Source organism: Hyperoodon ampullatus (assembly GCF_949752795.1).
Source record: "Hyperoodon ampullatus genome assembly, chromosome: 15".
NCBI classification, from domain to species: domain Eukaryota; kingdom Metazoa; phylum Chordata; class Mammalia; order Artiodactyla; family Ziphiidae; genus Hyperoodon; species Hyperoodon ampullatus.
This window is the reverse complement of record NC_136928.1, coordinates 46663486-46676056: the sequence shown is the minus strand read 5'-3', so window position 1 is coordinate 46676056 and position 12571 is coordinate 46663486. Positions and strand designations below refer to the sequence as shown.

At 38.1% G+C, this 12571-nt stretch overlaps 1 protein-coding gene across 33 annotated transcripts in view; it reads right to left on the bottom strand.

Moving 5' to 3' along the window:
- Positions 1-11136, bottom strand: part of NRXN1 (neurexin 1) — a gene marked incomplete at both ends in the record, with an annotated part of 1144386 nt that extends 1133250 nt beyond the window's left edge. For 32 of the 33 annotated variants that reach the window (XM_079720542.1, XM_079720558.1, XM_079720524.1 and 29 more), the window contains one exon: positions 10365-11136. In XM_079720542.1, coding sequence (XP_079576668.1) covers positions 10365-11136 — 772 coding nt within the window. Of the gene's footprint in view, positions 1-10349 lie in introns of all 33 variants that reach the window. The other variant, XM_079720554.1, reaches the window with a different exon arrangement.
- Between the last annotated feature and the right edge of the window lie 1435 nt (positions 11137-12571).

Genomic DNA, 12571 nt, shown 5'->3' with positions numbered 1-12571 from the left:
GAAAGTTTTAAAGAAGTCATTATTAATATTAGCTTAACTTTTTTTCACCTTTTTGAACATAACTGTGGCTCATTCCAATAGATAGTTAAATAATAACTATTATTATTTTATAATAATAAAGTTTCATCGAAGTAAATTACTCTTGGTAACTGCCAGAGAAATCTTAAAGCAAGACAATACATTTAGTCTTTCATACAACCCCCAGGAACAGTTGGGATGTTGTTAATCAATAGTATGAGAATGCTACTTTGCAAAAACCTCAAAATCTCTTAACACTATGCCTGATCACAGAAAGTCATTTGTCATACTTTAAGGATAAATTTTTTCGGCTTCTAAGGTCTTGTATAGAAAAAATACATATATAGACTATTTTAAATCATAAAGACATTTTAATGATATGTTTAACCGATATATATTTTTGAGGATTTTAATATGATTTCTAAGACTTTTAAATAATATCCTTCTCTGCTTACATTATGTAATTTTCTTGTACACGTCATATTTTTGTGTTATATCTCTGTTTATATGCATATACACAGACATACATTTATGTATCAAAAAACAAATGTCTCATTATTTTAAAATATCTCAATACTTTATTTCACAGAAAGTTGACCCAATTTTTAAAATAGGGGTTCATAAATATATCCTCCTGCACATGTAATTGTGCATTTGGGTCATGAAATGCAATATATAACTTCCTATTTTTACAATGTTTTCAACTGGATAAATTAAACATTTAGTACCTTAAACATCACATATAGTAACTTTAAATAAGTAACTACATTATTTGCAGAAAAAAATCAATTTTTCACTCAAGACAAAGAGCTTAAGCTGGAAGGTAGTGTCTTCCATACAGCAGCTATAGTTACAGGCTGCCATGCCAGCTACTTCCCTAAGGAAACTCCAGGCATGCTTAATTATAGAGAGACATCATTACTTAGAAGAAAAACCTAAGTCTTTAATTTCCTTGCCTCTGCTGGACTGGGGCGGTTCTTTCTGCTGAATCCAGCAATGTCTGAGTAACATCTAAGCTTAGCTGGTTCCACATACAAGGCCAGGTATTGTTAGGTCACAAACCACAGTAACTCCTAAGCTGTGATTAGTGCTGCTTCCGTTATCGATTGCCATCCACACAGAATTCATTATGTCTATAATTAAACACAGAAAGCCCCTCCTGATGCTAGGATGCTAGTGACGCAACTGTTCTTCTTGGCAGCACCTCTTGTAACTTTTAGACCATCAGATCCCTCCTGGGAACCAACCTGAGAAAATGCTATTTGAAGTAGCACTTGTTCCCATAATGTGGCATCAATGTATTTCTAATTACAGTCCAGATAGTTTTGAGCACAAGTAACTAGACAAGAGTCCAGATCAGCACTTCATCTTACCAGGTCAGTCTTACGTTCCTCCCTCTTCTTTCCAATAATAGTTTCTCATATATACCAGAAATAGCATAGAGAATATATCTTTCTAACTCTAAGAACTACTCCCCAAGTTCAATTTTAGGCAATGCGTTGGGAAGCCAAACTCACTTGTGCAAAAAGAGACACTGTTTTCTCATTATGTAATTTCAGTTAAGTGCCCAGTGTACCATCATCTATATCTTCAGCAGAACCATGTTCTGACTCAGCAACTCTCACGAAGGGCCTACTTAGGGAACAAGCCTAGGTCTTTACATTTCTGCTGAATCACCATGGACTTTGCTATTTTCAATAATTTTATCTCCTAGAATCTGAAATAGATAAAAACTGTGTTGCTTGTTTTTGGAAAACTAAATATTTTCATTCAAAAGATCAAGAATTATTTGTAATATTCTTTAGATGCAATATACTGGGGCTTTACTTATGGTTACATTAGAGTAGAATCAACTTATTAAGCATAATATGAATAGAAGGCCAACAAAAGAAGCAAATAAGCAAGCATTATAGAAACAAAGTGTGATGAATCCTGACAAGCTAATCCATTTCTTTACTATCATGACATTAGGAAATGGCACTAAATGTAAGGGTCTGCCACAATCCTCAATTCTGAAGGCTTTATTATAAATTGGCCATTAAAATTAGCACCAAGTTAACAACTAGTGAATACATTTTCAGCAGCCATTACCTGTCTGTTAAAACACACAGGTTTTGTCATATAATGGACAGAGTTGCCTGCTGGGGCAACAGACACACCTGGGCTCAAATTTCATCTCTGCCATTGAGCTATGGAACTTTTGGCAAGTTAGCTTTTCTAATACATACATAGTTTTAACATTTGTAAAATGGGAATTTTATAGAACCTATCAAGTACGATGTTGCAGGAATAAATGAGGTAAAACAGATAAAGTATACTTTGTATACAATGCCTTTCACTCAGTAAACACTAAATAGTAAGTATAATAAATGTGATTCTAAACAGAATGATGTTAAATTGTATTCACATTCAAGAAGTGCTTATGGCACCGTTAAAGTAGGGGCGCCTAGTGCATCTTTTGAAACAATTTGATGCCTAATATTTTGGGGGAGAAATCATGTATATTTGTAGATTTAGACAGTATAGTTGGGCTAGTGATTTTTTTTTTCCAATATCCAATCACTCATTCAAATATTTGAGCTTTTACAACTTACTGATTACTAATTACCTAAAATACCAGCAGTTGAGTTATTCTAATTAGAAAACATACATTGCTTGAATGTATTGGTAAGACTTTCACTCAACAGATGAAAATGTAAAATAAGAACCTATGTTTTATCTTCATTATAAAAGCACAAGAAACTGGAAACAAGTTCAAAGGTTGTAAGGTATTTAAAACAATACTCTCTCTCCTTTCTCTTAGATGTATTCATATATAAATACACTTGCTCCCTGGAATGGTCATTGGATTTATGTTACAAATATTTGATTCTTTTGCTAAGATTTGTAAATATGGATTTACATTAAGGACCCCTTTGTAAGTAATTTTTTATACGTATTCAGTGCATTAGTATTCATTGAGCAACATTCCTTTCACAATCTGAAGGATTTTTTTTTTCAGGTAGAGCTTATATACAGTAAAGTACATAAATCTTAAGTGTATAATACATGCATCTTTACAAATACATATGCCCATGTAATCACACCCAGATCATGCCAAAGGCTCCACTGTGTCCTCTTCTAATCAACATTACTAAAAGGTAACTTCTATTCTGACCTCTATCACCATAGATTAGTTGTGTCTGTTTTGAACTTCACATAAACAGAATCATGCAATACGTACTCATACAGTTGCTACCTTAAATTACTAATTTCATTTGTTTAGATTTTATACAGGAGGAACAAGGGGACTACTGCCCTCTTTATTCAGCTTGTCTATATAATGTGTCAATAGGTACTAAGAAAACTCCACCAAATCTTATACCTACTATTGAGTGTAAATGATCTAAAATTCATCTAAAATGACCTCAAAGTATATTTACAGAAACAAGTTTAACATTTTCACTATTAACATTCACAAATCCTAGAGCCACTATACTGCTGCCATTAGATATTTCTTCTAGATTTTCAAGTTTTTCTGAGAGTTTACATGTATCGGCTACTCATAAACACTCTTTGAGTTAGGTTATTAGCAGGGGTTCACAATCAGCAGTAGTCTGATTAGGTGTTTCTCAATTTGCAATCTTGGACATTGAAATTAGGACATTAGCAGCCTTACTCTACTTTTAACAGCAACTTAGAGGCAATGCCACACCTGGAATTTAGTTCTTCAGACCCCATGCCACATTCTGTTTACACACATTGTGGAAACAATAACATTATAGGAAAATAATCTGAGAGAGCATTGTACCCATTCGCATATTCAAGTGGAAATACATGAACTCCATGCTTAAGAGGGAAAACCAAAAAGCCGTGCAATTGCTGAAAAGCTCTAAAGCAACTAACAAAAAAACCCTTTTTTTCCCAAAACTTAATTCAGACATTTTAAGACTTACTACTCAGCAAGGACCACACACACTTACCTATTCCTGCACTTCCAAGTAACAGAAAGGGACTGAGACATAAAATTATAGAGAAGTACACAAGGAAAAAGTACAAGGGTTTTGCATAATACTGTGATGCATAATGAACTAAAATCTTTTGGAATGCAAAAATGATTTATTCTGAATTATGTCAAATATACTTGTGCAATTTTTTGAAAGTACAGTTTACGTAACAACGTCTAATAATAGGTTTATTATCTCCATAATAAAACCAAACCTGAATATCTTAATAAGGCCTAATTTTCAGTGTATATTTATAGGAGTTAACCCTACGAACAGTGTAGCCACCAACTGCTCACTGAGAAAGGGATATGGAATGTGGTTCCTGTTTTCAGAAACCAGTGTGGCTCAGAGTCCTAATACTCAGAATGCAGCTAAGAATAACAGAAATATTATATAGTACCTGTCCTTTTTGCAGTCAATCAGGAATTCCTTAAATAACCATTTAATTATCCCATTTCATTTAATGCTATCCAAAACTGGAACATGATGTTACTAGCATATATGATTTTACACTAAAAATATAATCTGTTTATAACTATAAGAAATCTTTCTTGAGCTTTTTAAAGCTCAAGTATCCTAGCTTCTCTGCAACATACATGTAAATAACTTTAACTTATCAAAAAGCCTCAAAGACAAAATATAAATAGGATAGATCCATTAGATATATATACGTATACATTAGGATAAATATAGTAAAAATCACTAAGTACAGGATTGGGATGGATAAAGGTATTAGTTTATATGGAAAGTGACAGTTTTTACAAATGCCTTTGTGTTAAAGGCTCACTTAATCATAATAAAAATTCTCAAGTAGAATATGATGTTTTAAATATTTTGAATCACAACCAGACATGGTTAACATTAGAGCACAGCTGTGTAAAACAGAAATAGAGGCTGAATCTGTTTACTCTTTGCTTTTCTTTATAAGCTGAAACTTTTGGGCTAATCAAGCAAGGATCATTATTACATTAGAATTCCTTTTAAATGAAGAAGAAAATGTTCCATATTTAAATTCTGCTTGACAGTAGCCCTAAAGAAAATAGTATCAGTAGAAGTAGTGGTGCTGGTGGTAGTGGTGATAATAGTAACAAAAATAGCAAGTGGATACTTCAAAATATTTACTATGTGCCAGACACTATTCTAAGAGCTTTACATGAAGTCACCTGCTTAATTTTGATAAGAGCCCTATGAAGTAAGTACTATTATTATACCATTTTCACAGATGACAACATTGAGGAATAAAATTTGAGTGTGCCCACTTAAACCAGGCAGCATGGTCCCACAGTCTGCATAATTCAAATGCATCTCAGAATAGTTAAAATAACACATTCAACCTCATCTGTGGCATCTTAGAATGGTAACTCAGTTTTGATTATTAGTTTATAATCAAGATAAGCTTATTCTGATAGATAATTGTTATGCTTTAAGAGCTTCCCAGAACATTTTATCTAAATCAAAATTATGAATTTATCCATTCCACTCAAAGCTTTCTCAGCACAGGTGATCCACCTTTTCCTCAGATGGTAGGCTTCAAACAAAACTGGCAAAATCTCTGAATCATTTTTGTCTAGTACCTACCTATATGGTAACTACTTACAATTTTTTAACCTTACGAAAATTATAAGTATCTATGTAGTACTTCCCTTTATTGTAGCAGTTAAAATATTGAAAGCCTAGAATCAATCAATCAATATATACTGTCAGAAGGAAGGCATGTTGAGCGAGGTACTTGGGGGTGTGATAAAGTATGGCACTGCCAATGCGCTCCAGGAGCCTACAGATTCGATGGGTATATCTGAGAGAAACCATATGATAATCCACATAAAGGGTTCAGATAATGCATTTTACAAGTAGAACCACAGTGTTCCAAACAACAAGTGGCCTTAGAGTTCTATACATAACCAAGCTTACAAAGATTCTAACTTCCTTAGAGAAAGAATCTTTTCCTCTATGTCCCCTGGTTCAATCTACAGATTACAGTGTGTGCTTAACAAATGTTGTTGACTGACAGAAAATAATGCTTTCTCTTTTTCTCTAGGCCCCTATCAATCTGGTCTCTACACTGTAGTCAGTGACATTCTTGAAATGTAAATTTGATAACGATACCCTCCTCCTTACCTTCCACACTAAACTCCCTCCACTGCTTTTTCATCATTTTTACAATAAAGATTAAAATCCTTGACATGGGCTAGAAGGCCCTACGTGACCTGGCCCTACTCCTCTCTCTAAGAGCTCCATACTCAAGGGCCTTCCCTCAGTTGTCTGAATGTGCCATGCCATCTCCTGCACCAGGCTTCTGACCTAATATTTCTCCTCTGCCTTTACCTGGCTAATTCCTTCTCAACTCTCAGATTTTAGTTTAAATATCACCCCTAAGGGAAATTTTTTTTTGATTAGGTCCGTTCACATTATTTTAAAGTTCTCAAATTACCATGTACCTGTCCTTCAAAATACATACCATCATTTAAAGTTTTCATTTATTTATTTTTAAATTACTGTGCCTCCACAAAGAAACGTGAGGTTTCTACCTTCCTATTAAGGTAGGAACTATTTCTGAGAGTTTACTCACAATTGTATTGCTTGGGCCTATGATTCAGGCACATACAAAGCACTTAGTCAATATCTGTTGAACAAAGAAAGGAATGAATGAATAAACGACTGAGTGAATATGGTTGTCCATCTGGCCACATTAGTAAAGTCATAGAAAGCAAAGGCTTTATTAAATGATATCTATCACACTGTCATGTTTAGTGATATTAAGCAATCAGCCATCATAAGCCATATGTGTTTCTGGCTATTTAAACAGGAATAAAATTGATACTCAGAGTCTAGTATGAAATTTTCATATAAGGGACCCTAAAATGCATAAAAGCTGGACCTGGAAGTCGTAAAACATATAACTTAAATTCTCATTGATCAGTGTTTTATTCTCATTTTTAACTGGGTAGCCATAGAATTCACTAATTCTTTTAAGCTGCTAAGAAATTATTAGTCTCCTTAAGTAGAAACTTATTAAATAATAATGGTCCCAGGGCACTTAGATGGGTATGATTCACTGAAAAAGCTATGTACCCTATAAGCATCCATCATTCAGGAACGGTGACATTCTTGTATAGTGACGTCTGAGCTGACTCTCAGGGACAAAACACATAAGTTAGTTCTGTTCCATCAGCCATATATATATATATATATATTTTTTTTTTCTTTTGAATAATCCCTGAATCTGAAAAAATATCAAACCTAATAAACTGGAAATCTTATTCAGCAGACATGATAAATACAGGGCTTGAGAATAAGGGTGTTGGCGCTCTTACCCAGGCTCTGTCACTAACCTGATCATGACACATAACTGTCCTTGTGTTCTCTTTATATCACCACATAAATAAATAAATAAAAACTTGCTAGACCTGCCTGAACAAATAGAGCAAGGATGAACATGAGCTCATTAAATGAAAATATTCTAGAAATCCATAGATGCATAAGTTGTTTAAAGACATTCTAGAAAAAAAAATATTCTTATTTTATTTTTAATAATTCTTACTGTATTTTGAATACAAAGGCAACTAAAATAATATTAGACATTTTCATTAAGTTAAAAAAAAAGAAATTGTAGTTGGGACCAGATATAATTTGAATATTGTTTAATGTTTGCTGTTAATTTTTTTCCAAATTTTCTCTAATGATTATGGATTTATTTGTTTTAAAATTATTATTATTTCTTTAATGTGGCAATTAGTGCAAATACTGGCTACAGGCAGGGCTTTGTTTATACTTCATCTGAATAGAAATCATCTATCCCTAGCCATCAATACATGATTGGTGTTGGGAGAGGCATCCATTCTCAATTAATTATTTAATAGTCACTTGACACACATGAAACAGGGAAAATAAGCAAAATGGAGCCAATCCTTCTGGGGAGACCAACTCTGCCTTTATCACTCCATCACCCGTTTCTGTGATAATCAAAGGAACCCAGCCTTTTGTTTCCTTTCATGACTAGTGGTGATCTTTGCACTCCGTTTTCATTTCAAATTTTCAAAATGAATCAATGCTCCAGAACTATCCTGATGGATTTTCTTTTCTGGGTTGAATTACCTTATGCATCAGGTAGTATACTGTTCAATTATATATCTAATTCCAAATTCTTCCTCTCATGGAAAGAGCTAGCCACTTGCAAAATGCATTTCAGAGCTATCTAATTCTGCTTCTCTTCAAAATATTACTTCTGCCATGCTTTCTCCACTCTTAACTGTTCCTGATTATGCACATCCCTGGATTCCTACGTTAAAAATGCACAGAAAAATAAAAAATTTTCATTTAAAACACCCTCCCACACAGAACAAGCTGTCATTGTGTCATATTTGTTTCCTAATTTAAGGAAGGAAGTTATATCTCATGTGTTCTTCGTTAAATTGCTGGCTCTGTATTTTAAAGCAGCACTGGGATACTTAGAGCAATTTGTCCCATAAAATAATGTCAGTTTTTAATTCATTTCTATTTATCAGTGCAGAGGTATGCAACTTCAAATTATACTATAGCAAACCATCAAATATAGCTATCTTATTCATGGTTCACAATTAAGTTAGATTTGGTAGAGAAAAAGCAGGTACTGTTTTATTTTTGGAAAACATAACTATAAAGCCTGATGCTAAATCCATGGAAATTTACTGATCAAACTGAAGTGCAGTATAGGCCATGGAATACAGTCTTCTATAATTACTTAAGACAAGATACATGAAAACAAAAACCTTCGTGAAGGCAGAAAGCAATGAAATAATGTTTTACTTTTTTTCCATTAGCCCATGAAGGCTACAGAACTCTCCTAATGACCAGATTTTTTTTCTTCCTAACTCCCTTTGCTGTTTTAACAATTACAAATTTTATCAAGTCTTCATTTCTCTTAAAGTCAGGTAAGAGAGGACTGCCAAGTCCAATAAGATTTACAAGGGCTAGTTCCCCTTAGCAGTGTCAGCAAAAAAAAACCCAACAACAACAACAACAGAAGACATTATACAATAAAATACAGCCATACATAGAGCTTTTGTCACTACAGCTTTCAAAATCAGATTTCACAATTCACCTTTTTAAAAAATCAGCCACAAATGCCATTTATCCGTGTGTTGATTGCTTTGATTTGACCCATAAGCTATCTACTTTAAACCTTGACATCTCAGCCACAGATACATCCATATTTCTTCTTTTTCATATCACTTGGTTTTTGTTCAAAGGCTTTCCTGTGTTTATACAATATTTCTCCTTGGTCACTTTCGTGTAGCAACATTGGAGAAACACAGTAACGACTGAATTTTATGTATAAAGGGGAGAAAATAAAACTTATAGAGATATGAGTTTTTTAAATTCCACACTGTTTCAATCCCTAAGAACAACAGGAATTACAACTTGGCCTCCACTACTCAGGTAAATATCATTAGCTGAATATCCTTGGAAAATCTCTTGCAATCCTTCATCTGCATCCCCTGTTTATTAGCCTGAAGAAGCTTCCCAGTCCAGCAACATCTAAATTTCTGTACTATTTATCCTCCCAAGTCATCTGCTAATTGAGAAATATGCTATTTAATCTCTAACATTTCTAAACATGAGCTGACCTCTCTCCCATTTCACGAAACCACAGAAATAATATAATTTTATTAAACTGACAAATGTTGGACTTGGACATAACCAAAGAAACTAACATTAATTCCAAGAACCCTCTTCCTTCTAATCAAGGAAACCCTCACAAGCCCTCCCCCGCCCCACCACCTTTTCCCACAACCAGGAGCAGGTCGTATCACTTTTCTTGTAAAAAGCACAGCTGTGCTTATGAATCCTGTCTCCCTTGTCCTTTACCAACGAGTAACTACGTGGGGATATTCAACCATGGTGAATCTCTCCTGACTTCATTTTTCACCAAGCGTGTGCCCCATCTTCTAGATGCTTATCTGCATCACACGGGGAAAATAGGTGTAGTACAGACTTAGTGGTGGTAGAGGAAAAGCACAGCGTACGTTCAGGTGCGCCCCAGCCCGATGAAGATAGGGAGCGGCTGGGCAAAGAACCAGAGGATTTAAGAGGAGAGGTCATTCTCCCTGCCACTTGGAAGGAAGCAGGGTTGGTAGAACGGGCTCCCGGGAGGAACTGAACCTGGAAATGGGAGCTGCTCAACCATGACGAGGATACCAAGGGAGGGGCTGTGAGAGGTGATAAGGCAGAAACACCCAAAACAGGTCTTCACCGGTACCCTATCTGAAACACTCTCCAGAGAAGGAAGCCCCCATGCACCGGCCCGGGCCTGCCTCGCCCTGCCTCCCCGCGCCCTGCCCAGGCTGAGGCCCCCGGGGCTCAGACGTCGTCGGGCCTTACCTTGGCTGCAGTCCTTGCCGCGGAAGCCAGTTCGCGAGCAGTCGCACACCGCCTGGTCGTCCACTACGGAGCACACGCCTCCGTTGAGGCACACCCCGCCCTCGCCCTCCTCGCCAGCCTCGCACGGGCTCCCGCCGCCGCTGTTGGGCGGCTCGTCGTCCAGCTTCACCTCACCGCTGTCCACCAGAAGCGCCTGTGAGGAGTTGACCCGCACGTCGCGAATCCACCCTTTGAAGGGCTCTCGCTCCCGCACGGAGGCCAGCGTGAGCTTGAGCGCCGCGGCGCGCAGTTCCGGAGGCAGCCCTCCGACGAAGAGGCCGCTGAACACCGTCATGTCCCGGCGCTTGGACTTAACCTCCACCCACTTGGCCTCCACCTGGTCGATGAAGAGCGTGGTGTTGCGGAACTGACGTCGGATACGCACGCTGTGCCACGCGCCGTCGTTGACGGGGGTGTCGGCCAGGAGCGTGGCGGGCTCGGCGCAGAAGATGGAGAAGCTGAGCTGCAGGCGGCCGCCGCGCGTCAGAATGAGCTCCAGGAAGTCGCAGAAGCCCTCATCGTCGAAGTAGAGCACTAGGCCCCGGGCGCTGCGCGTCTTGAGCTGGAAGCTCATCTCGCTCTCGCAGCAGGCGTTCCACTTGGGGAAACGCGTCCACTGGCCCTCAGCGCCCGGGAACTCCAGCCCGCTGCCCAGCTCTGCCCAGCAGCCCAGGAGCAGCAGCGAGAGGCACACGAGAAAGCAGCCCCCGCGCTGGAGAAGTGCCGTCCCCATGCTCGGAGCTGGGGTGCGGCGGGGGGGTGCCGGGGCCGACAGGGTCAAAATGGTCCTGGCCACCGTGATGCAGAAATAGGGATCCGGAAATAAGTCGGGTAAGGGGATGGGCAGGAGTGGGAGGGATGCACCCTCCTTTATCTAGCTCTTTTTTTCTTCTTCTTCTTCCAGCAACCCCTCCCTCTCTCCCTATAGTCCCCTCCCAACTGGAAAACGTAGATCCCAGTAGTACAGGGCAGCCACAGAACTTCCAGACCAAAGGGAGGATACACTTTGGAAGCAACGCTCTGGAAAAGGTGTCAACAGAACGTCAAGGGCAATCACGCATCCATTTATCGGTGGTGTCAACAGATGCTTCACTCTTCAAATACCGTCATCTGTCAGGTACCATCAGTGGTACCAGGCAAAAGGGAAGCAGTTCGAGTCACACTTTCCAGGCAATTACAAGAAGCCAGCAATGAACCAGGGTCCTTGAATGCTTGGTAATGCCTCAAGTGTTTCTCCTCCAGATGTAGTGTCCCAAACCAGAAGGGAGAAAGGGGCCCCTTGGCTCTTTAAGGCACCACTTATCAACCCCAGAGGAGCTTCAAAGGCCTGCTTCTTCTGTCATATCATGGACTTCCAGTACCACTGTAGCCAAAGCAGAATTCCTTGCACACAGCGGCCTCACAGGCTGGGTTTTACTTCTCTTTGTCCCTCCCCAACAGTAGGGTTCAAACACAGACGCTGTGAAATAGCCAGAAGCTGTTAGATGTGGAAATCACAACAGCTCCTCTTCTTTCCTCTCCGCCTCTGCAAGGCCAAGCTAAGATGCCAGCATATCAGTTGGTTGTGTGTCGGTGATGCATTTTGGTTTTATTTTGTCTTTTTATAAGGACCCAGAAATCTGCAGAGAATGAAAATAAAAATTAAGTTCTAAAGTCTGTTAGAGTATCATATAATCATTATTCAGCCCAGAAACCAGGTATATAACTAGTGCTGTTAGGAAGTCAGAGTTAACCTTATTGGAAGGAGCTTATTTGTCCTGATCTACAAGTAAGAACTAATGTCTCCTAATAATTAATATCACACTCTTACAATCAGCCATTACACCCTTGTAGTTTATTATAGCTGTTAATAGGTAACCCTCCCAGGTTTGTATAGAGATTCGGTTAATGTTGTCTTTTACTATTTCTGAGAAAGTTTAATTTTTAAAATATATGAGAAGGAGAGGGGGGAAAAGGCTCTATTAGGAATTTCTGCTTGTATTGTGCACTGGTTACATGGACAATAAAAATACAACCTATTTAAATCTCAGTTAATAGCTGATTTTACAACAGGCAGAGCATATCAAAACGTTGACTGGAAGCTGCCAGCATGGATTTGTATAGCATTCCTACCATTTTATTTTTCTCAGAGAGAGAAGGAATATTGATAGTTTCTTGGGCATCTCTCT